General features: G+C 36.3%; 2 protein-coding genes across 3 annotated transcripts; one reads left to right on the top strand and one right to left on the bottom strand.

Moving 5' to 3' along the window:
• Positions 1 to 849: 849 nt before the first annotated feature.
• On the bottom strand, positions 850 to 7654 carry LOC113105605 (B-cell CLL/lymphoma 6 member B protein-like). The gene is made up of 12 exons (XM_026266771.1): positions 7320 to 7654; positions 6681 to 6745; positions 6240 to 6462; positions 5286 to 5516; positions 4442 to 4588; positions 4161 to 4350; positions 3829 to 4052; positions 3602 to 3714; positions 3388 to 3516; positions 3010 to 3140; positions 2331 to 2468; positions 850 to 2233 (listed from the first exon to the last, which is right to left on the bottom strand). The coding sequence occupies exons 3-12, from the start codon at positions 6452 to 6454 to the stop codon at positions 2084 to 2086; spliced, it is 1668 nt and encodes a 555-aa protein (XP_026122556.1). The 5' UTR covers positions 6455 to 6462; positions 6681 to 6745; positions 7320 to 7654; the 3' UTR covers positions 850 to 2083.
• A 7702-nt stretch (positions 7655 to 15356) lies between these two features.
• On the top strand, positions 15357 to 25205 carry LOC113105604 (thyroid receptor-interacting protein 6-like). 2 transcript variants are annotated; one of them, XM_026266769.1, is made up of 11 exons: positions 15357 to 15450; positions 15888 to 15950; positions 17195 to 17408; positions 18340 to 18497; positions 18914 to 19018; positions 19779 to 20342; positions 21376 to 21466; positions 21574 to 21743; positions 21854 to 22032; positions 22240 to 22360; positions 23428 to 25205. In XM_026266769.1, the coding sequence occupies exons 3-11, from the start codon at positions 17204 to 17206 to the stop codon at positions 23557 to 23559; spliced, it is 1725 nt and encodes a 574-aa protein (XP_026122554.1). In that variant the 5' UTR covers positions 15357 to 15450; positions 15888 to 15950; positions 17195 to 17203; the 3' UTR covers positions 23560 to 25205. The 2 variants fall into 2 exon arrangements, with proteins under 2 accessions (XP_026122554.1, XP_026122553.1); XM_026266768.1 differs by having other exon boundaries at positions 21373 to 21466.
• The last annotated feature ends 21 nt before the right edge of the window (positions 25206 to 25226 follow it).

Below are 25226 nucleotides of genomic sequence, written 5' to 3'. Positions count from 1 at the left end.
TTATGGTATTTTAACTGGATCACAGCTCATATATATATATATATATATATATATATATATATATATATATATATATATATATATATATATATATATATATATATATATATATATATATATATATATATAAAACTTGATACTTTGTGAGTTGTGATCTAGTTAAAATGCCACACAACGATCTCCACCTGCCACACGTTTGCCTTCAGCTGTGAGCATGTTTGATCATCCATAAAATAAGAAACAGTGGGTGGTGCTCCTATAGGTCAAACTAAGAGGAAAACTTCCAAACATAAGGACAAACAGGTAGTGAGTGCATGGGGCCAGTTTTTGTCTAACACCGGAAACAGGTGCCAGCTGCTCCATTGTTCCTATTCCAGCACCACCCATAGAGAAGCTGAGACACTTTAGGGTGAGACGGGTCTAAGTTGTGAGCTAATCAGAGGAAGGAAGGGTTAAGAGGTGAAATCTTTGTTCTTCTGGGCTCCAAGAATCAGAAATTGAAGTTAGATGTGAAACATTTAAGTTTACTAGTAAGTGTCTTGATTGACTACTTTTAGGTTTAACTACTTCCATAATTATCTTCCCACTGTTCTTGTGATTTTTAAGAATCAGGATTCCATGAGAACAGCTGACCGAGGTATTTATAGTTAACTAAAACTAAAACCTAAAACAAAACAAAAAAGTTCAAATGTTTAACTGAAATAAAAAAGAATTAAAAACTGTATAAACTCATTTAAAAAATCAACACACAACAACTAACACTTCAAAATTAAAACAGAAAAATTAAAACTATTATTAAAATAATCATAATACTACACTATAGCACTGTAACAGACACACACACAATAATGAGAAATTACTTTAACTTTTAATTTATATAAAATAGGTCTTGTCTTTGTCCAGCAAAAGAGCGCAACATAGTATTGTTGACATCATTGTCCTCATCATCATAATCATCAATCTTTACATGTATATTAGTTTGACTAGTCCTCAACCTGCTTGGACTCTCAGCAACTATAATACACCATAAAAATCAAGAAATGGTTTCTCAAACATAAGTATCATTAAAAAGATAGACAGAGATGCTAGTCCTCTACGCATTTTCTTATTGTTACTTAAATAGGCTCCAGGCCTTTTAAATTAGTACGCTTACATACTGAATAACTGGTAAATAAACAACTAAGAGGTTATATTTGAGCTTTTCCATTCTGCGTGTTCTGTTATCTTCTTAAATACTAAAACAAAATATTGTACAAACACCAGAAAGCATCCAAAAACAAATAAGAGCAATACTTTTGGGCAAAACAAACAAACAAAACAAAATAAATAAATAAAATTACATCATATTAATTTTTAAAAACCATACAAACGTATCTTTTATCTGTTCCTTCTCAAACATGCTTAATTCCTTCTCTACACTTCCTTGCTACATCTATCTTTCTTTCATAATCTTTCCCACTTTCTTCCATATGTCTAAACATTTTTACCTTCATTCAACTCCTACACCTAAAATCTGAACTCACACTAATTCTCACTCTGCCACAAACCATCTTTGTCATAACAGCAAACAAAAAATAAATAAATAAAAACACATTGAATTCCCTATCAATTAAAGTATTTTCAAATAACATGTTTTTACTGTCTTAAGCCCTATTTGGATGATAATTGTTTAGCATCTTGTCATAACACTCTCACATTCCCCAAGAAAAACAATTACCATCTGAATTGGGCCGTATATAGATTACAACAATGATTTTCACCATTTTTCCTGGCACAGAACAAATTTTTAGAGCAACAAAATAACTGATTTAATAGCATGAGGAAAATAAAGTATGCAAAGCAAAATATATAAAAAATATTTTAACAAATAATAAAGGTAATAGTCAGCACATCTAGCGCAGGAGTACTGCATTCTTGGAAGACTGTATTCATGGGTACATTTATAGTTAAGCTGTCCTCGAATGCAGCACTCCACCTCTTTAAACTCTTTGCGATACTCTTTTATAGATCCATCAATCTTCAGCCTAAATCTTCAGTTTAGATCTTGACCTATCTGCAGAGAGAGCATATAGCAACAGTGCCCTTAGCAAGCTTGTAGCAGGGTGGGTCCAGGTTGGTAGGGGTCTGCCAGAACCTTGTAGCGGATCTTGGTGTTGGTGATTGCGCCATGTTTCTGTCTCAGGTGAAGCCTCAGCTGGCTCTTATGACGGAAGTGCAGGTGACATTTCTCACACTGGAAGAAAAGGTTAGAGCAGCGAGTGAGATTGCAACATCACTTTGCAGTATGGAGGTATGCATATATTGTACATATTTGTTCTAATATGACTGACGCTGTAAGGCTTCTCTCCAGTGTGGATGCGCAGGTGGCTCTTCAGCGTCTGCAGGTGGCGGAAACGGGTTCCGCAGGTGTTACATGGGTACGGCTTTTCCCCAGTGTGGATCAGAACATGGGCACGCAGGTGAGCCACCTACAACACACATACACACATTTTACAAGAACATGATATTAGTTGATCTCTTTTTATTAATGCCTTTCGACAAGGAAAAAGGAAAAATGTATTGAGATTTATATATCATCTGAAAGCTGAAGAAAAATAAGCTTTCCATTGATGTTTAAGAGGATCAGACAATATTTGGCAGAGATACAACTATTTGAAAATCTGGAATCTGAGGGTGCAAAAAACTACAAACTTAGAAAATCACATTTGAAGTTGTCCAAATGAATTCTTAGCAATGCATATTACTAATCAAAAATTAAGTTTTGATATGTTTACGGTAGGAAATTGACAAAATATCTTAATGGAACATGATTTTTACTTAATATCCTAATGATTTTTGGCATAAAATAAAATGTAAAATAATTTTGACCCATGCAATGTATTTTTGTCTATTGTTAAGAATATACCCCAGTCACTTAAGACTGGTTTTGTGGTCCAGGGTCACATATATGTATATATATATGAAACCCTCTGCACCTACATTTACTAATGCGACTCTGTGCAGATGTACCTGGACAAATCTGGCTCCGCATGTGTCGCAGCGGTAGGGCTTTTCTCCAGAGTGGATGCGGGAATGAGTTTTTAAATTGGCAGGCCGGTTGAACTGTGCTCCACACACATTACAGTGGTAAGGCTTGTCTCCTGAGTCAGCGGAAGCATAAAAGAGTGAAATCAATGAGAAAGAGGTAGAACTAGTAATAATAAAATGTTCATTGATTTACAATTATAAGATAATTGAACTTGTACATTTGTAATTACAGTCTAATTTATTTTAATTTCATATAGTGCCTTTAAAAGAACCGTCTCAAAGGGTTTGACATAATAAAAACAATAATACAGACATGTACAGGTACATGAAACTTCATTAAAAAATACTCAGCAGCCTCACCTGAGCAGGGAGATTTTGTGTTTATGGCTTGATTTCCATTGTAACTGAACTGTGTAGAGAGGTTCTCAAACTTGATTGGGTGTTGGCCCAGTAAATGACTCTGATTGGAAATATAAGGACTGCAGAGACCTGTTAAAAATGAAGAGGATAAGATCAGTCTGTGTATTTTTGTAAGCACATCTATTCATTGTAAAGCCAAGAGATGTTCACTCACCTTTATCCTCACTGATCAAAAGGGGCAGGGGCTGCAAACTGCTGTCCACAACATGATGGGGACTAAGATATATTTTTTGCTGTGATATGTTATATGGAAGAGACAAGGTTTTCCTAGAGGAAACAGAACGTTGCGTTGAAAATGTAGTTTCTTCCTTAATAACGATATATTATTAAACCATTACATCAGAAGTTCTTTAATCAACTAAGTGAAAAGGGCCTATAAACCTATTATTCAGTCCAGGCTCCTCCCCTGTCTGAATGATATTTGTTGTTTTAGAGGAGACTTCCATCCTATTATTGTCAAAGGGGGCGTGGCTCTGTGTTTGCCGCTCTTCTTCAGGCCCCTCCTCCTTTATAGGTGTGGCACACAGAGGGTTGAGGACAATATACTTGTACTTCTTCCAGTTACAGGCCTTCGGGTCAGGAGTAGGCTTGGATTCAGATCGCTTCTATATGGAAGAAATATTGGAATTAGTGAAAACTAATTTATTTAGACTCAGCAAAACATTGAAGATTTTCAAACTTTTGAAAGGCAGAGTTCATATCAACACACACACCTTTATCTGGGGAGACAGACTGCAGCCGCTGGACTCAGCAGGTGAGTTGGGCTGCCCGCTGGAATGGGAAGGACTGTCTGGGGATGGTGTGGATGGGGTTGCAGGTGAAGATCCCTCTATGGTCTGAGACTTAGGGATAGCAATCAGGCAAGTTTCTGGATCTGGCGACACAAAGGTCTCACTTGGAACCCTGTGGATACAGTAAATTAATTTTATGCCTTTTTAATAACATTTTATTGAGATAGGATTATTATTAGACCTTCCCGCCATAAGTCTTTTACCTGGCTCGGTCTGGGATGGGATCTTCTGCCTCAGCGGTAGGCCTGGAGGGGGAGGAGAAGATAGTGGGATGAGCAGGTGGTGACCTTCCACCGAGGGGTGCTCTGGAGGCTGGCTCCATCAAAGAAGGAGTCACAGAGATCCTTTCACTGCAGAGAAAAGAAAACACTTTCAGTCTGTACAGTACAGTCTTTTCAGAAGTTGGGTGTTCTGACACTTTAGGTGCAAATATTTTATACTATACTAAGTACTAATATGTACCCTTTATGGCTACATAAAATACAAAGATGTGCCTTTTAGCTTTTGTACATTAAGAAATAAAAAGGAATGTTTTCTGGCAAGGTTCTCTCAAAGTTCTGAACCAACATTCTTCCAGTAACATTAATAGAATGTTTGTTCAGAGTTATCTGGTCTTTAATAACATTATCAAATGGTAGCAAAAAAACAACAACATTTATTTACAGTTTATGGATGTTTTATGGAAATATTTTAGTTGGGCAATTTAAACGTTACAACTTATAAGTTTCAGGCAGTTCAGAGATCATTCGAAAAGCTTAGATGTCTGCTAAACGATAAAATGGAACATTCCCATAATGTTGTTTCAAACGTTCTCTAAATGTTTAAACACTGTACTTTTTGAACGTCCAGAAAACATTCTCAAAAGCATTCTTAATAGACAACGTTCCTAGAAAAACACATTTTTGTTAGCTGGGAAGTCACTATATCTGCTTATTTGCATAAATATTGAGCTCTTTTCAGATTTGTAGCATTATGTATTTGGTGTCGCCAGAGATAGTTTTGACTGCAGTGTTCTGCTACCCCCTCTGCTTTGGTCTTCATTCTCACCTGTGAATAAATGCTCGGCAGGTGTCAGCCACATGCTCCATCTGCAGATAGGTGGCAGCTGCGAGCACGCCAGTTACCGTCCGGGGCGTGAGAGGGAGGCAGGAGGTGTACATGAAGTCCAGCAGCAGGGACACGCTGCCTGCGTCCAGCCCCTCGGGCAGAGTGAGAGAAAACCCCTGCTCACCGCCAGCACCGGCCGCTCGACGAGAGAAGAGAGTGTAGAAGAATCCGCTGTGGAAAACACGTTATTAAGGTGCAAGAAAGGGAAACAAATGCATTGCAAAAATGTTTTGTCTTGTTTCAAATAAAAATATCTTAAAAAAGTCTTAAATAAAATGGATTTAATTAATAAGCAAAATGACATGATATATTTAGTCTTGTTTCCAGAAGAAGAAGAAAAATAAATTAAGTGCATTTTGCTTAAAATAAGTTACTCTTGTTAAGAATATTTTGCTAACCCCACTGGCAAATAATTTTACTTAGTTTAAGAAAAATGCACTTAACTAATTTTTCCCCCTGGAAACAAGGCTTAATATTTTAAGTCATTATGCTTATAAATGCATCTTAATTTAAGAAATCTTAGATATTTTGACTATAGAAACAATACAAAAATACTAAGATAAGCCTTTTATTACAGTGTGAATTTTTATTTAAACAAACAAACAAACAAAAAAACATTTAAAAAAGATCTTAAAAAGACAGACAAAGTTTCAACAGACTATAAACTCTAAAAACAAACAAAAGAATTACATCTACTGTGATACAATACACTTGTGAGACAAAAGATGTGCCGCAGGCGGAATATGATCTCATGCAGAAGTGAGCTAATGTCTTCAGACAAAAACAAATCTTGGCACAAACAGGAAAACGGGCTGAGGGGGGCAGGAAAGTAGAAATGAGGGAGGGTGGGAGAAAATAAATGACTGTACATCATGGCACTCCCTGTTGACCAACCTGCATGCGATGAGCACGGCGCAGTGGGCACGCAGCCTGGCAGTGCCCACAAGCAGCGTGGCATCTGTAAGGATGTCCCGATGCCGCAGTTCATTTAAGTTCAGCAACACATCGTTGGAGTGACGGGTGAACTCCTTAATGTAGCCTTTCACCTCCATCACATGGGCAGCTGCACTGTGCTCGGAGGAGCTTCGGTATCCCTCTTCCATTTGCATTAATTGTTCTGTTTGATAAAGGATATATGCATTGATATTTATAAATAATATAATAATTTTAATATGTATATTTTCAAAAAAATTGCAATCTGTGTATTTATGAAATGTAAAAAAATATATAAACCACATTTTTAATGAAGTTAATTAAATAACAATTTAGTCTAGTCACATGAATTATGGTCCTGCAAAGCTTTATCAGAAAATACATTTACAAATAACACAATACCTGACAAGGATGATAAAATGAGATTCAAAAGTGTCTTTTTGGGGAGGCCAGCTCCCTACTCGTACCTGCCATAAAAAATAAATAAATAAATAAATAAAATAAAAAACATGCATAACTTAAAGTAAAACATCTTTAAAATAAAATACAATTTTCTAAATAACATCACTGATACAACAGCTTCACAACTGCAGGTGTCAGAAGCATTCTGCAAAACTAAAATATCATATACAGTATAATTGTGATGCATTAGTCCAGTTATTAGCTAAATGTCCAATGGGGACAGTAAAGCTTTATAAAAAATATTTTTCATAAAATTACTGAATTCCACAACACCTTTTAGCAAATGCATTGTAAAAAATATAACAGTGGAAAAATGACCATGTTGTCATTCATTCATCACATTTTGCCTGAAAGGGCCTCCTCCCATAAAAACGACGAAACCTCATTCATAGCACCTTTTTAGCTGAGCAAGGATCCATCAAATACACATTTTGCATGTGCTTTGAGCATGACAATCAAAAAGCATCACATTTTTGAGGAACTAAATGGAAATGTGAATTTATATGCTAAAAATCAAACTATTTGACTGCAAGAAAACATCTCTAAAAATGCATAAAAAAGATTTAATGGAAAACTCACCCCGACCAGCAGGGACGAGAACACACACCGCCTTGTTCTTACAGCTCCTTGCCTCTGATCCCAGCTGCACACACACGCTCTAACCTCCCTCACGCAAACGAGTCTCTGAAAAACTGACCAGTCTGACCTAGGAGAGAGTATCCTTTATAACACTGCACAGGAAGTCTCATTCAGTCAGGGTGTTTATTTCCTGTGTTAGTAGAAGCTGCCTTTTCACACTGCTCCTGGGTCAGTTTTGTGGCGATTATTATAATGACTGATGTCTGGATCTAGATGGTCTCTGATCAGGGGAAAAAACCCGAGCTGAATCCCCCTATGCTGCCCACGCGCTGGAAGCTCAGCGGGAAAAGGCTCCAGGCCCCTGTGTGTCAGTATTTATAGTTGTGCATTAGAGCTCTTTTGTGTTTAATGATGACAGGAAAGTGGGTAGATTGCTTTTTGATGCATGTTGCGTGTGTTTTGCATGGAAGTGAAGAATTCAGGGAATGTAGGTTTTGTTTGTTAGAGTGTGTAGGGTGTGTTGGCCTGCGTGGGCTTTTAAGTATTGTCAACGGGTCAGATGTCCTGTCAACACTGTCCAGGAGTTCAGCTAACCAAAGCAAATGTGCACGATCCAGTTTCTGTCCAGGGCAAGGGAAACGGCTTCAGAGGAAGTTTGTGCAAATACATCAACTTTATCATAAGAATTCTTCTGACAAGCTTGGATTGAGTGGAGGGGGAGCAATGACAAGGCAAAATAAATTTGGGTCGAACTGTGCAATCCAGTGCTCCAGAATACATTTTGAAATTAATCTGGCATGCTTAAAAACATACTCACAGCTAAATTTATAACAAAATTCCTGTGATTTGAAAGCTGGATTTTCAGCATCATTACTGTAGTCTTCAGTGTCACATGATCTTTCAGAAATCATTCTAATATGTAATAGTATAGCTGCTCAAATCACAGTCAAAAACTGTTAATGCCTTTGTGGAAATGGTGATTTAGTTTCATCGAGATTCTTTGATGAATAGGATATTCAAAGAAAAAGCAATTATTATTTTAACAATTTTAACAATCAGTTGAATGCATCCTTGCTAAATGAAATAATTATTTCTAAATATCATGCATCTTAGAAACTAATAATATCATTTAAAAAATAATATTATCATTCTTTTTTTTTTCAACATTCAACTTACAGTAATTAATTACAGGTGTAATGACAAAGTAATAAATTTATTTATTTATATATCAACTATATCCAACAAAATTCTAACTTCTTAAACAGCTTTTTAGATAAATGTATACAATTATCTACATTGGTGGATGAAATGCTTAACCCCAAAAAAAAGGAATATTAATCAGAATGTATGTAGGATTTCCATATCTCCCTGACTGTATAGCACAAATGTTGCATCAGAGTCTAAACTTAACTCAACGTAATCAACTCCAATACACAGAGGATACATTAGTAATCTAAGTAGGCCATCTGAAACGAGTCTAGAGAGTTAACTTCCTAAAAGTAATTTAGAATGGACTGATTGAACCAGGTTGTATTGTAAACATGTCCTAAACAAAGGGCATGACCTTAGTTCAGACCAAAGATACGCATCTGAGCCAATGCAGCCAGGTCAGCAGGTACGGCCAAATTATTAGGCTTCACCTGGCTCTCTCAAGGGTTGCCGGAAACCTCTGTCTGGCTTCCTGTGACAGGAGAGTGTGTGTGTGCTTCTGGAAGCTTGTTAAGGGCAATGAGCGGAAGGAAATAGGAGAGTTTAAAAAAAAAGTGATATGGGTGATACCCCTCTCTCACGATTGAAAAACAACTGAGCGACACCTAGAGAAATGCGGCCTGCAGATGTGCAGGAACTATGGAACACCCCCTCCACTCCACAGCCTGCCCCCCTTAAGGCTTCCTGTGAGACACACACAGAGCCAGAGACGGGGATGAAACGCCTGCGCAGGACATCCGTCAATAAAGCAGGCAGGAGAATGAGACAGGGGATATGGGGGCCTGTGTAGGTCTCCAATAGCTCAAAAACAAGCGGAAAGTTACCTCACCTTCTTCACTCACGGTTCATGGAGAGTTTGGAGGGAAAACTTACCAGTGGGCATAAAGGCAGACAATTAAGTCTATATGCAATTTTGCACTTTAATACTTTAATAATTTTTTTTCATGCACAAGGCAATGATTGCTTTGACTTGCATGGCTATTGGGCTATAGATGTTTTAGTTTATTGCTATCAGCTGATATTTAATTGAGCATAGACAGTTACACTTTTAGATTACCTTTGAGATCATTGTATGCACAAATTTAATAACACTGAAGACTGGAATAATAGATGATCAAAATTAATGTAAATATAGCGTAACAATTATTTTCATTCGTAAAAACTTTTCACAATATTATTGTTTTTGGTGACCCATTAAAAAACTTTCTAATGTGCAAAACTTAAAAAAATAATAATTATACAGCTAAATATTGTTCAGGTTTTAGTTCACTTTCCCATTATCCACCATGGCAATAGTTGCTTAGTAAGGCCAGAGATTATTTAGTTAATATTTTTTTACATTTTTGTATGTTTATGTTTAGAACGCTAATAATTGAAATAACATTGTTATAAAAAATGTAATCTTTAACATATCTCAAAACAAAAATCAATTTTCCACAATGGATATTATAATGCTGCAATGCCTAAATCCACTTGCAGCATTGAAAACGACTGATTTAAAACACTACAAATGAGCCACACGCTGATAGATAATGGCTAGTGAATGAATGAGCACAACCCTGTCAAACATTGAGATCATTTTATTAAAATCACAAGAAATATTCTGTATAATATTTTAGGCTATAATATATTGGTCATGTTTAGTATCTATTAAACTGTTCAGAAATTTTTTTTATATATAATGTACTTAAAATAAGGACTAAATCAATTCAGAATGAAAGTAACTAAAACCAAATGCATGCAAATTATTTGATATTTCTCTAATTTAAGTCAGTTTCTTATATTAAAAACAAATGGATCAAAGTTCTCCTTTTCATCAAATAAAAACACCAACCATCATAAAACAGCTTTGAGAAGTTGTTATGCAATTACTGCATTCGTCCTTTGTTTGTGTTGAAACCGAGTTTGTTAATGCGAGTCGGAAGTATCTTTTAGACGAGGGTGTTGAGTGCGTGTGTGTGTCCTATTTGTTTTGATGTTGACTGGATCAATTGTGTTTTTGGTGCAAGGGGAAAAAAGAGAGAGAGAAAAAACAACAGAAGAAAAAAAACAGAGAGGGAGATGTGGGTCTAGGCGACTTCCAGGCATTGTGCGAGCTACGGAAGAGAGGGGGCGGCCGAGGAAAAGTGAGACCATTACTAAACGAGCTCGGCCAATTATCGGAAACCATACAGTCTGTCAGACTGGCAGCAGCACCGTTATATAGATGAGATCCTCAGAGCTGCGTGCCTCAGCTAGTGTCCGGCAGCACGGCCGGAGTGGGCTCGAACCACTGCATTGTGATTCTCAGAGCTGCTGTGACTCTCTAATGAGTTTTTATGTAGCTGCAGCCTAGTTGAGTCACGGTTTCTGCTTTCTAAAAAGCATGAATCACAGAATGAAAAGATGAAATAATGTTGTTCCGACAAAGATACACTGATTAAAGATACACATTTTAAAAAGGAGTTCACCTAAAAATTTGTCACTTTCTTTCACAAAAGATATTTAAAAGAAAAAAACTGACTTGCACTTTTGCTTACAAAGTGCAAGTCAGTGGTGTCCATACCATATGAAATACAAATCAACTGTATTTATAATGTGCAGAAACAATGAGTGTACTTTCAATAAACTGCCTCTTCCTGTTGAAGCTGAGAGATTTGGACATATAAGGACATGCTTTCAGCTCATCCGGTGTGGAGTATGGATGAAGGGGGTTGTTTGTCCTCTTGAGGAAGGTGGAAGGAGGTGGACAAAAATGGACAATGAAGAAAAGTAGGATGTACTGAAACGGATCACAGGTTGAAACATATGCAAAAGAAAATTCATATGCATGCACATTACAGTTCAAAAGTTTTGGGTCAGTAAATGTTAAATGTCTCTTATGCTCAGCAAGGCTGTATTTATTTGATCAAAACTACAGTAAAAAATAAGAAATAATATTTCAATTTAAAATAGTCATTTTCTATTTGAATACATTTTCAAATGTATTTTATTCCTGTGATACACAGCTGAATTTTCAGCATCATTACTCCAGTCTACAGTGTCACATGATTCTTCAGAAATCATGCTGAATTGCTGCTCAAAGAACATTTATTTTTTATTATCAATGTTGAAAACAGTTGTGCTGCTTAATATTTCTGTAGAATGTCTTATATTATAATGTCTTAATTTCTTATATAAAAAATAATTAATTTCTTCATTCAAAAATAATATATGTAATAAATAAACTTTAAATGAGCCAGAAATTATTAACATTCCAAACCCCAGACATCTTGACGTAGGTGCTCCCTGTATAGAGAGCAATGTTTCTCTCAAGATGCTGTGCCAGGATCATTAGATGAGCAGCCAAGTAATCAAGATGTTTTGCTGAATTGTCTGCGGCTAAAAATGTTTAAGATATTTCAGGTCATTTGTTACCTCTTTCATAACCACCACAAAACTATTCATAGAACTTAATGAAACATTAACAATTATCAGCAGAACATCTAAGAAAAATCCCCACCATCAACAATACCCTATTCATATCGCTGTCAGCAACTATTTTTAAAGAAAACTATGCCAAGAGCAAAGTTTTGTAGTATTACGTCTTTAGAGAATTTTACTAAATTAAAATAGAGAAATAGTATGCGTTACATGAAGAAGTCATCACAGTTTTTGGTTCCTATAAAAAGTACACAGAAATTAGTTAATAATGTGACACAGAAGTATGCATTGCCAAAAAATAATTATGTAAAAATGCCTCATCAATTTTTCCCAAATAGTTAGTTTCCGAGTCTCAGATCCATTGTAGGAAGTACACTGATCATACCCAGAGTTAAAAGAATCAATTAATATTTTCTTTTAGACTTCTCACATGAAGAACATTCATTTACACTTCTTCTATAAATACCAGACATCTCTTTGTGAAAAAGAGAGTGACCAACCTGATCAACACCTATGGGAAATGCCATGAATGTATGGTCAGAATTTAATGGTCAGCTCTATTGTTAGATGGTGCATTTTCTAGAAAGCAACTTTGCATCCTACTTCTCTGTAGTGGTGCCGGCAGTCATCAGCATTCACAGAGAGATGAGTGTGAGGTGGTTAGTGTTATGAGTTATCTGTGGGTGTCTGATCCTGATCTTATCTTGGTAGTAAGTAATCTTGGCAACAGAAAACCTGAAGGAGAAAGAGGAGAGGGAAGACTGATACTGGTTCAGGTCAGCCATTTCCTCTCCAAAGCCCTTGAGGTTAGTCTGATGGTCACGTAGAGTTTCAGAGCGCCAGATGCTGGAGGGTGTTTCACGTGTTGGCCTGGAGGTGAGAGGGCAGATATTATCTAGGCAGGATGTTAAAGTGGAGCATAGAGTGTAAGTATCAATAAAAATCAAGTTGTAATAATAAATCAAATAACAATTAATAAATTAAATTAAATCTCAAAGTCTCACACAAGAGGTTGGTTCTGTTAAGTTAACTGATTAAAATTTTATCCCCAAATTAAATTGTAACAGATCTATACATTACATTTAAGTTTAATCTTTTAGCAAATGTAGAAATTAGAACAATAGAAGCAATCAGACCAACGAGAGAACAACAAAAATGTCATGACACGTCTCAATTAGTCTAGCACAGAACCTTTAGCTGTTTTTTTTTAACATTATGTTTATTATATCCATGGTTATATTTATTAATTATATTTTATATTTATTGTTGTTTATTTGATTATTGTGTTATCATTTCAATTTTATATAACATCATATTTCTAATTGAATTTAGTTACATTTCTACACTGTTGTAGCAAAATCTGTTAAATCTGTGCTATTACGTGATTTAAAGTGTTCTGTGATAAATAAATGGTTTATGTTTAAATTTAGTTAAAATTTAATTTTGCCATTGTAAATACACTAGAGACAAACTATTTTTCAATATATGCAAACACAAGTAGCATTAGAATTGGGAGAATTAAATAATAGATATGCACGCTGTTATTCATAAAGATTACAGTTTCGGTTATTAATCAGTTGTTTTGGTATTTACTGATTTAATCAACTCCAGGAGTTAAATTATTGGTTCATCTATCAAAGTTCAACTGAAGACAGCTCAACATTCCGTTTCATTTTGAGAACAAGTGATATGTCCAGGATTAAGTTGCCCTAGGCGATAAATAAATCCCTCTTTCTCTCTCCCTTTACTAGGACTGCCACCATATGCCATTCCAATATGGGACACACACAGCAGGGTATCCCAAAATATGCTCCCCAACACCCTGACATCTATGGCAAGCCAATTTAACATGTATTCATTTTAAACTAGCATTTATTTCTACATTATTAATAAGTAATTTCATAGTGACCTTTTCAGTTTCACTGGTACTATTTAGGGGTGGTCCGAATACCATATTTTGAGATTCAAATTGCTTGTTCTTAATTAATTTTGTCTTCTCTTCCAGAAGAATTGAATCATGCGTTCATTCATGGGCAATTCATATACAAGCTCGAATGAGAACCATTTCGCAAAATCTTAAATCTTAATCTTAAAATTGAAAATCGAATGCCAACCCACCAAACAAATATTTAAATAATCTAATATTCTGGTCCAGCCCTATACTATTTCTATAAAAAATCTAAATTATAGTTTACCAAATGTGACTGTCAAATTATCGAAATTAAAATTTTATTAAAATCTATCAAATTAATTACAAGTATTTATTCATTACGTATTAGTATTTAATAATTTGCTATACATCTCTATTCCAAAAGTGACAAATAACTATTCAAAAAATATTAGAATTATTTGTTTAAAAGTCATTCAGATGTCAATTATTCACTTACAGCTATAAGGCCTATATTACAAGTTCTTGCTGGTAACTGTTCCAGTTTTACAAAGTAGTAGGTATTACAACTTATTTAGTCATGGCCTAATGGTTAGAGAGATTGCCTCCTAACCCTAATGTTGTGGGTTCGAGTCTCGGGCCGGCAACACCATGACTGAGGTGCCCTTGAGCAAGGCACTGAACCTCCAACTGCTCCTCTGGTGCCGCAGCATAAATGATGCCCACTGCTCCGGGTGTGTGTTCACAGTGTGTGTGTGTGTGTTCACTGCTGTGTGTGTGCACTTTGGATGGGTTAAATGCAGAGCACGAATTCTGAGTATGGGTCACCATACTTGGCTATATGTCACGTCACTTTCACTGTCACTTTATGAAACACTAGTATCTATCCCATAGGTGATAAAAAAAAAAAAACTTTGATATGCTATATTTAATGACCAGTCACAATGGCAGCAAATATAATACATATCTATTTAAATAATTTACTAATTTTAAATAGCCATTTTAAAGTTGAATTAAAAATCTTACAAGTAGCCTATGATTAAAATTTTACTAGTAGCAATTTGAATACACAGCATTTATTAAATATGCATATTTAATTTGTACCAGGTAAACGTAACTTTATGAATAATTAAATTCAAGTAACTACAGAAAATAAATAGGTAGAAGAAAATATATTCTATTCGCTACTGAATTTCTTAAAAGCTATTTAAAAATACAGTACTATAACATAACAATATATCATAGTAAGTGTAAAGAATTCACTTTTTCCTCAAGTAAGCCTATGGGTTTCATTAGCCGTTATAGGTAAATAACAAGGAGAATAACAATGTGCAGTAAACGGTAAAACTGTTTGCAGTACAAACCAGTGTGTTCTTAATTAAGATAACAGATTAAAATAATATGATAGGACACATCAATTGCTGCAAAAAGAACTGTTTTGTACAGCTAAAAATATCTGGACGCAAATGAGACCGGAAGCTAGACCCATATAATTTACAAATAGCTGCGCCCATTTTTACATCAGGAAAAAGGTGGATAGGCTAAATGTTAAATCAGCTTGCCATGTGACGTCATGCGTTTGGATTGCTCCACACAGGCCTCTGTCAGTCGCTGCTGGATCCTCCAGGAAAAGTAGGTTACTAAAATGAAACAGACAGATAACTAATAAGTCCTTCACAAGTGTATTAGGTTAGCCACAAACCTAAAGCAAACAGAGCTTGCTGATAGTGTTTACCTAAAACGTGTGAGCGTGTTCCGTTTAGTAGAAAAAACTCTCGGTTTAATCAGCCAAAGCGACTTGCAGTATTCGCATTATCTAACATACTAATAAACAATGTAAACTGGATGTTATGTTGCTTACCGATAAGGTAAACGATATAGGCGACTGTTTTATGTTTTCTTTAATGTCTAGAGAGTTTATTTATAATGGTTTAACAGTTTCATTAATATACCACTTTGTGGTAAGTGCACGGTGCGTCTGAAACCGCATTAAACTGAACTTTACCATTTAAACATTGAAGATATACCAGAAGCAAGGACTCATTTCATGAGCTGATTTCATTTTGCAGATGAATACGAGGCGAGGCGAAGCAGATGGTCGGTAGACTGGGAGTCTGCAGCGTTTTCAAGAGGTACGGGAAATCGTTAATGTCCCATTGTTTAAATATCCCAATAAACACAGGACTCAAGTTACATGTATGAGTTGTTGTTATGCGCGTGACGTTCTTGCGCGGCAGTGTCGCGCTTTCTCCAGTCGATGTAACTTTGGGATTTTACATTGGCTACATGCAGCCGAGAACTGCGGTATCACTAGCCTAGGCTATATGTCGCAGATGAATGTGTTTTATAAGATGAAAGCATACTCGTACGGGTGATTAATCGGCCTAACAATCCCCGGCTTTGAGTACGAGTTTTCACTGATTGCATTGCAATCCAAGCCGGTGAGGTTGGACATCTCTGGATGCAAACCTTCACATTTGTTTGAATGTAGTTCATTGCAGTGATTAGAGATCAGAGTAAAAGTCACAGATGAAAATTTTATTTTAAGATGCTATTTGTTTTGTTACATGATCACACTGGTCATCTGAGACCTGAGAACAAGCAAACCAGCAACTAATTAGTTATATTAAAGTGGTTAAACTGTTTTTGGGGTGCATGATAACTGATCAGCTGGCTAAAGACCAGTTAGAAACCAGCTACCATTTTAAGCTGGACTATCCTGCACAGTTTCAAAGTGTTTTAATATCTAAGATTAGATCCTTTCTTATTGTGTTTTGCCTCTTATATTGTTGTGATGTTTATTTGCTTTGTTTTCATAAGCTTATAATAACCAACACTTCTCAGCACTTGGATACACGGGACATTGTCCAGCGGACACCAGATGGCTCAAATCAGAAGTTGATCATTACACAACATTTCCTATATTATTTTCATGGACAGACTCTGTAGATAAAGGATTGTGGATGAAGTGTTGGGTACAATGGCTATTGTAGCAGTGGGAGACTTGAGAGAGGAGCGAATACATTGCGAGTGCTGTGCACCTGTGGGGTATTATATGTATGTGCGAGAGAGAAATGCAGTTCAACTAAGGAACCCTGGAATTCCCCTTTCGGCTGAGAATGGTTGCCTTTTCCTGCTTTTTAACTTAGCACCAATTGTTATCGTGGAAACTATGCTTTGGCAATGGAAACCCAACATCAACCTGTTTTGTGTAGTTGTAGTTATTGCAATTTTACCAGCTTGAACAGCACTGCTTAGGGCCTTAACGCTTGAATTTGTGATCGCATGTTCAGAATGCACATGTAAAATAAAACACTTAGCAATTAGAAAAGTTACACAATTGTCAAATCATACTTATTCTGTTCTGTCCTTGTAGAAGCCTGGTATGTCTGGCCCCAACTGGCTTCCTCCAAGAACCCTCGGTAGCCCAGATAGAGCCACAACACCAATGTCACACTCTGGCCCCGCTCTCTACAGACCTCCCAAGAAAGGTCTGCCCGATCAGAGGCCCAAATATAACATGTATGACCAGAATGGTGGAACGGGAGGAAATGTTATGCCTATAAGATATATGGCTACTGGACCTTCAGGTAAACCTTTCAGTGCATGTTTATGCATCATGCTTACTTCTCGGAGAAAATTGTTTTATTCTGCTGATACCTGCAAAAAAGATTTTGTTGAAGTTTGTCCAAGTAGTTTAGAATTATCTGTCTTAGTTATATTACACCAGCCTTCATCATATTTGCTGAATAAAATCCAATTCTTGATTCTTACAAATTTTGAGATGCTGATTCCAAAAATAGTCGATGCATGTCACACTTTCTCAAGTACTATTTGTAGGGTTAAGAAGTCTTGCTTTATCACTTAAATGTAAAAAAAAAAGACTTTGTTCATTTGTGAATTGTTCATTTCCTGTGAGCCAGGTTACAGGTTGCTCAATTCTCAGCCTATTTTCACATGTATCATGATTCTGGAGACATTCGTTTATGCCTAATCCTGATTTCAATGTTAGGATTATGGCCAAGTTTCAAGTTTTACTATAAAAAATGCTGTGAAAAGAGCTTAATTTGGTTTTGACATCAAATGTATTTGGCAGATTGTTAGTTTAATATTAATTTGTTAAATACTTAATGTTGGATATTTATTTTTGTCTACTTTGAAACAATTTGAAAAATTTGATCTCAATCCTTTTTATTTTTATTTATTTTTTTTATTTAAAAAAAAATCTTTTTTATTTATATTTCTGGTCTCAACATCATCAAAATAGGTAATATTATTCCTTTACAAAACAGCAGAATTTGTTTCAAGATGCAGGGCTGTTACTAAATATCATATTAATATCGTAAATGGTCCAGACCAGTATGTGACATGATTCTTGTTTAAAATTTAGAATTTTCAAAATCACAAACAGTTAATATTTTACATTTAACTCATTATATTATCTGTTTCATTGAATTTAATCTTAAAGAATCTAATGCTGGATTACTGCTGATGAATCTGAACTGATGTTTTTCTGCTCAGGTGGAAACATGCAACACCAGCATCAGGATGATCGCTCGGGGTCTACTACCTACAACCCCTTGACTCCCCAATTAAGAGAGCGATACTATGCTCCAGGCCAGGGGCCTAAAGAAGACCACCACACCTGGAACCCACGCATGGCCAGCCATGAACTTCACGTCAGTGACATCAACATGTTCATTTATAATTATAATTTCTCTGCAGAACTGTGTTTTTCAAATCTGAATTGAAAGATGATTTACTTAGTAAATTGTGCCTAAGGAAAAGGGGGGGGGGGGGGGGTCTATCATCATTTACATGTCCTCATGTCCTTCCAAACCTGTATGACTTACTTTCTTCTGCAGAACACAAAAGAAGATATTTTAAAGAATGTTGGTAACCATTCCGTTCCTTTTGGCTTCTAATACACTGTTTGTCTCTATAATAGAATTCACTGAGAAGCATAAATGTTTGGAATGATGTGAGGATGTTTAAATGATAATGGAATTTTCATTTTTAGTTGACCTATCCCTTTAAATCTGTATACATGAATGTATTATAATGTGTGTTTTGTTTGTGGTTGTTGTTTGCTCAGAATCGGGGATCAGAGAAGCACATGTCTAATATTGATGCAGAGATAGACTCTCTTACATGCATGCTGGCTGACCTGGACAGTCACACTCAGAGCTCAAGCACACAGGTACAACACACCAACAGTGATTCATACAGGTGCCTGGACTATAAATGCTTTCGAGTATATTGATGAGTAAATGGGTTTGTTAAGGTTTGAATACACTACTCAACTTCTGAACAAACACTATACACTTGCTGACTTTGTAAGTCGTTAGAAAAAAAAACTGGGCACAGTAGACTGAAAGACTGAGAATCAAACACTACCAGACTTTAAAGTCATTCCAAAAACACACACAAAAAAACTCTCACAGTTTCATTGCAGATGTATGACAAATGAAAACCGTATGTGATGGAAAAACGAATCTCTGCCCATCATTAGTGGTCAACCAGTATATTGCTAAGCTAATGTAGCGGCCAATATTTGGCATTTTCTTTTCATTTTCGGCATTAGACATTACGTTTTCTCTTTAGCCAATGTGTTTTAAGCATGGCTTTTATTTTGGCAACACATCATCGATAGTTTACTGTCTCAGTCTAATGAATTATTAAATGGAACTGTTTAACTTTAGCTTTTTTGTGATCTCATCATATTTTGTAAGGTCGCTCTGTCCTCTTAGATATTGGCATTGGCTATCAAGAAAACAATATTGGTCGAAAACTACCCATCATATACTACACAACTTTGGATCACTTGCATCGACTCACCCAGATCGCAAATATTCATGTTTTGTAATGTATTCCAGCCTTTAGGAAACATTTAGTATTGTGGTATTGTTTTTGGTTGTTGTTTTTCTATGCAAAAACAATCTTTCTCATTTCTTCAACAGTTGTATGACAATGTGCCTTACAGCAAGCACCTCCCTATCGACCACTATAACCCTCCCAACCAGATGGGGGCTCCACCATCAAGCAGGCCGTCAATGGGCTATCAGCCTCCACTCCAAAACCAGTACCACCCCGCCCCACCTTACACCTCTACACCTCAGCCAGACTATGTGTACTCCTCTGCTGCATCTTCCGTCCACAAACCTTACCCCCAACCAGTGCCTGCCTCCTACACCACCGCCTCCACCCCAACCGGCCCACGCTTCTCCGTACAGGTGAAGACAGCTCAGCCCGTCACCTATTCTCAGAGCGGACGGCAGGCAGAGCAAGCTTACACCCCTCCACCGCCCCGCCAGCATGCCTCTCGCCCCCCTCAGCAAGAACGAGCACATTATGAGCCACAGGGACAGGGCTGGTACCCACCACCACCTCCTCCTGTACAAGAACCTCATGGAGATCCTGCTGCTTATCAGGGGGGATCAGGTAATATGCCAGGAGGGAGAGCCGGCCAGGGACCACCGGTGAAGAAGAGTCAAGACCAAGTGTCGGCATATCAGTCTAACAAGGTTAGACTTATTATTCTGTGAGGATGATGCAGGTTGTAGCAGAGATGGAAACTTTCTGGCATGAAAATTAACACAGAATTTCTTTTGAGTGTTGTTTACGAAAAGCAAAAAATGATAAAGATAAAAAAGAGAAAAAAATGTATTTATTGTAGGTGAATAGTCCTTTTATTTGCCAAATTGATAACAAATAAATAAAATAGTTTTGATTCAAGAAAATGTGCTGTTCATTTTAGATATTTGTGGCTTGATGACATATTTAATATTAATTGTCGTTCAGTGCAATTAAATAAAATGTAGTGTAGTTTACATTAACATTAAGTGCAATAAAAAAAAAAAACATTTCTGAGTGCTTAAGTAGGACAGAAGAAAATAATTTCTTTATGTAATTGCGTGATTATTATAATTTTTTAAATTTGGCTTGTGACACTTGTTTGATATATTAAAATATACTGTAATGTCACATCTGTAGTAATTTGTATGTAATTAAATGTATGCATTTAAAATATTTCTTTTAAATGTAATATTGAATCGCACAATACAGTTACAATAACAAGTAACTTACATGTACTGTACTTTACTACGGTGACGCATTGCTGCCACACACTATTTTTTTTCCGCTCAATTGTCGTAAAATGACATCTTTTTTCATAATGAGATTTTCTCGTTTAAATTACATTTTCTCGTAAAAACGAGATACGTTGTTAAAACTATATAATTATCATTATAATAGTTTTTTTCGTAGTAACGACATATGTCAAAAACAATATGGTTTCCTTTTATTATAGATATATGGTACATTATGTTAGCGAGCGAAGCAATTGTCTGCGCTGCAGTTGTTTTGACAATAGCCTTAAGATTTAAGAGCCTCAAGAAAGGTTGTGAACATGTCTGAGTGATAGTATGATTTTGTTTTAACTCTACAAAAAGTTTGAGACCATATAAAGAATACATCTGTATAAAATATGTAATGAACAACAGGAATGCAACAGCATGCTTAGCAATGTTTTTCCATGTTTTCATGTTCTTCCAGCAGGGGGCAGCACCACATCCAGAAGAAGAGCTGGATCGGCTCACCAAGAAGTTGGTGTATGATATGAATCATCCCCCTACTGAGGAATATTTTGGTATGCACCAACATTTTACATCCTCTGTGTTGTACTTTTGCTTTTACATCAAATATGTGTTTCAAATAAGAGTCATGGATTTCTCTCTCTCCATCTTTCTTCCTCAGGTCGATGTGCTCGGTGCGGGGATAATGTTCTGGGAGACGGCAGTGGCTGTATTGCCATGGAGCAGGTGTTTCATGTGGAGTGTTTCACCTGTATCACCTGTCATGCGCGTCTGAGAGGCCAGCCTTTCTATGCACTAGACAGAAAGAGCTACTGCGAGAGCTGCTACATAGTGAGTTTATCTGTTTATCTGTCGACTCCTCTTGGTTTCTGCCTCTTATTTTTCTTTAGTTTCTTTCTGCATTCAGACTCTTATCGTTTGTTCTTCCTCTCTGCTCCCAGAGCACACTTGAGCGCTGTTCGAAATGCTCTGAGCCCATCCTAGACCGGATCCTGAGGGCGATGGGTAAGGCTTACCACCCTCGCTGTTTCACATGTGTGGTTTGTGGCTGTTGCCTGGATGGAGTGCCTTTTACTGTGGACGCCACATCTCAGATCCACTGTATTGAGGACTTTCACAGGTACTCGGCAACTTCTGTGTTTTTCTGTTTCTGTGTGGTTAGAAGTTTCTGTTGATAAACGATCAGATGCAGATAATGCAATAGCTTTTTCTGTTTCCCCACACTAAATCTTAGCTTTTTTTTTGAATGGTTATGAAACTCCGCCAAATGTCTAAATTTATTCATTTATTTATTTATTAAAACCTGGTTTGCTGCTTCTGTGAACAGGAAGTTTGCCCCCCGCTGCTCAGTATGTGGCCAGGCCATAATGCCAGAGCCTGGGCAGGAAGAGACGGTGAGGATCGTTGCACTGGATCGCAGTTTCCATGTTAACTGCTACGTCTGTGAGGTAAGAAGTTTCTGACTTTCACTTCATGTTAAATCAGTTATGAAATGCAATCTCACATATTTGAGAATGTTTGTGTTTTTAAACATGCATGTAAAATAAAGGACTCCTGTAGCAAATCCATGATTTTTCAAAAGAAAAATATCCATATTTTCAACGTTATAATTTTTTTTTCTTACTTCTGGTTTATGTCATACATGGAAGGCGATATGATTATGATTAGGTTAATAATTTTTTTTTTTTTTAAGTATTAAATTTATTCCCAACCTTATGTCAAATTCTTACAGCTAATCAGTTAAGGAAAACACTATAGATTAATATGGTAATTATAGATAAATATTAATATTTCACATACTTTTGAATATCCAGCATTAAAATGATCCTGATGAGTGCTCGTCGTCACAGCTGTAAACACGACGTCTTCTTTCGTGAAGGGGTTTGGTGCCACGGTATCTTTGTTTCCAGCCAGAACATTAAGAACGCAACACACACGTCTACCGGAAATCCTGTAAAATTCATCCAATCCAATGACGACTTTTACGTTTTTCCACTTTTGTGTGCCATATGATCAGACATTCAGCCAGTGGTCTGAGACTAATGATATATGAACAAACACCTTCAGAGTATAAATAGAGGTTGAAGATTTGATGATCTGAAAGTATAATAATTTGAGAAAAGCTAGGTATTGCAATTGAAATCTACAGACGCAAATAGATAAAGTGGAAGTTTTCATTCCACGATTCTGAAATAATTCAAGTTCTGGAAGTAAAATAGCCTAAAATAATAATAATTAAAAAAGACCAGTCAATCAATGATTTTGCCTGTATTGAATTGCATTAATTAAAGCATCAACAAAGAGTTGAAAAAAAAGCTGCATCTTCTTTAGATGTATTTGCACAATGTTAAATGCAGCACTGAGGTGTCATGAATGCATTTACACTACACTTGCAATGGAATAATGCTATGAGATTTAAAATGTTCAGTTACATTTTGAATATGAAATAAGCTAAATGGATAATAATAAGTGAAATGATCTAAATGCGTGCTAAAGAAAACAGTTTTTGTTGCAGGATTGTGGTCTTCTCCTCTCTTCAGAGGGCGAGGGAAGAGGCTGCTATCCCCTGGATGGACACATTCTCTGCAAGAGCTGCAGCGCCCGTCGCATCCAAGATCTTTCTGCCAAAATCTCCACTGACTGCTAATGCCCCCATCCCATCACTCTGTGTCCCTTCTCTTCTTCAGTTATTCTTCAGAATATCGAAACACCCGCCACCTGTCATTTCTCCCATCCTTGACTTTACATGTTGATCGCACAAATAATATGAAGACATCCCTCTCAGGGTAGCATAGAGCTGAGGAGAAGCTAATAGCTCTTGTGCTTAGACTAGCTTCACTGGTAAGCTGTTTCCTAAAAAAAGAATAACACAGATGATGAATCAAATATGTGTTTATGTATAATCCTCTGCGTATGTGTGTTCATGCAAGATGTGAGTCTCGTGAGCAGGGTGCATTTCTACCTTGAAGCAGTCACTTTTACAACACTTAAATAATAACCTTTAATGGAAATTTAGTAACATGTCACAGTTTCCTCTAATGCCCCAATTCTGTTGCCAGTTGGGGTCCCTTCATATTGTCCCCTTTCAGATCATCTCTTTTCTTTTATCCTCTCACAAACAAAAACCTGATGTCAGTGGATATCCAGTGCTCATTATTTTAATACTTGAAATCATGATTGTTGAAGGATATGATTACTGTATTTCATTTACTGACTTGATATTAGTTTATTATCATTATTCATCATGACACTAATGATAATTCTGGTAAAACGGTTGGAAAAGTTCTTTTCTTGGAAAAGAGCTGTTTTGCTCTGTTTTCCGTGCAGTCTCTAGCTCTAGGTTTACACTGATTTCAGAAATATTGGTGGCAGATAGGATAAAAGGGTCAGTTTACTTAATGACCGCTTCATTGAAGGAAATCTTTTGACAGGTGTGTGTGGGATCAAAGTGGTTGGTTTCATTTTAAAGCTGAGTAGCTGCAGTTTTTTTTTTTTTTTTTTTTGCCATGTTCAGCGGTTTGGTTTTGGCAGCAGAGTGGATTTTTTTCAAGGAGTTTGAATAGTGAAAGAAATGGAGAGAAGTTAAGGAACGGATTTGTGATTTTGTAACTAGATATACATTGTTTAATGACTAACAGACAGTAAATAGTAAAGTATGAAGGTTACAAGGAGGGAAAAGTATGTATTAGAGAAATGACTTTCAGATTGTTACACATCTGACTCTTGTGCAGAGATTGTAAGTGGTTGGCTTTATTTTTTTACATCTCATTTTCTGTATTTTCTTTACGTCAAAATGCATTTGATTGCCTGTTATTTGAATGATGTGTAGCAGCAAGCATCCATTGCTTAATGCCGTTATATAAAAGGTTTCAAATAAGGTGTTGATTGCAGCAAAATAAGTGCTAGTGTTTGCACTGACAAATTGTTACAATTATCTAGAAACTAAAAGCATAAAGTGGTTCAGATGGTTGCATGCTTTATTTATTGATTTGTCTGGAATATTTTGTAAGATTATTCCAGCAAAGTGTCTATCTGGTCAATTTGCTGCCAAAAAACTTTGATTGCAGATAATTGATGAAGTGCCCTGGTACTGCACAGTCTGTTTCAATGGCTGATTTACCTTTTAAGCTGCCAGTTTATTTCGGATGAGTTTGCTTCTGTTTTTGTTTTTTCTGATGTTGATTTTAGGGAGAGCAAAAGATCAGCTTTATAATTCCATCTGTCTTTACTGCAAATGTCTATATTGACATCTAGTTTGTACTGACATTGTTGATGAATTTGAAAGAAAAAAAAAACTGACAATGTTTAAGCGTG

Source organism: Carassius auratus, chromosome 7 (genome assembly GCF_003368295.1).
Source record: "Carassius auratus strain Wakin chromosome 7, ASM336829v1, whole genome shotgun sequence".
NCBI classification, from domain to species: domain Eukaryota; kingdom Metazoa; phylum Chordata; class Actinopteri; order Cypriniformes; family Cyprinidae; genus Carassius; species Carassius auratus.
Note: the sequence above shows the minus strand (reverse complement) of the source record. Positions and strands in the feature narration are given on the sequence as shown.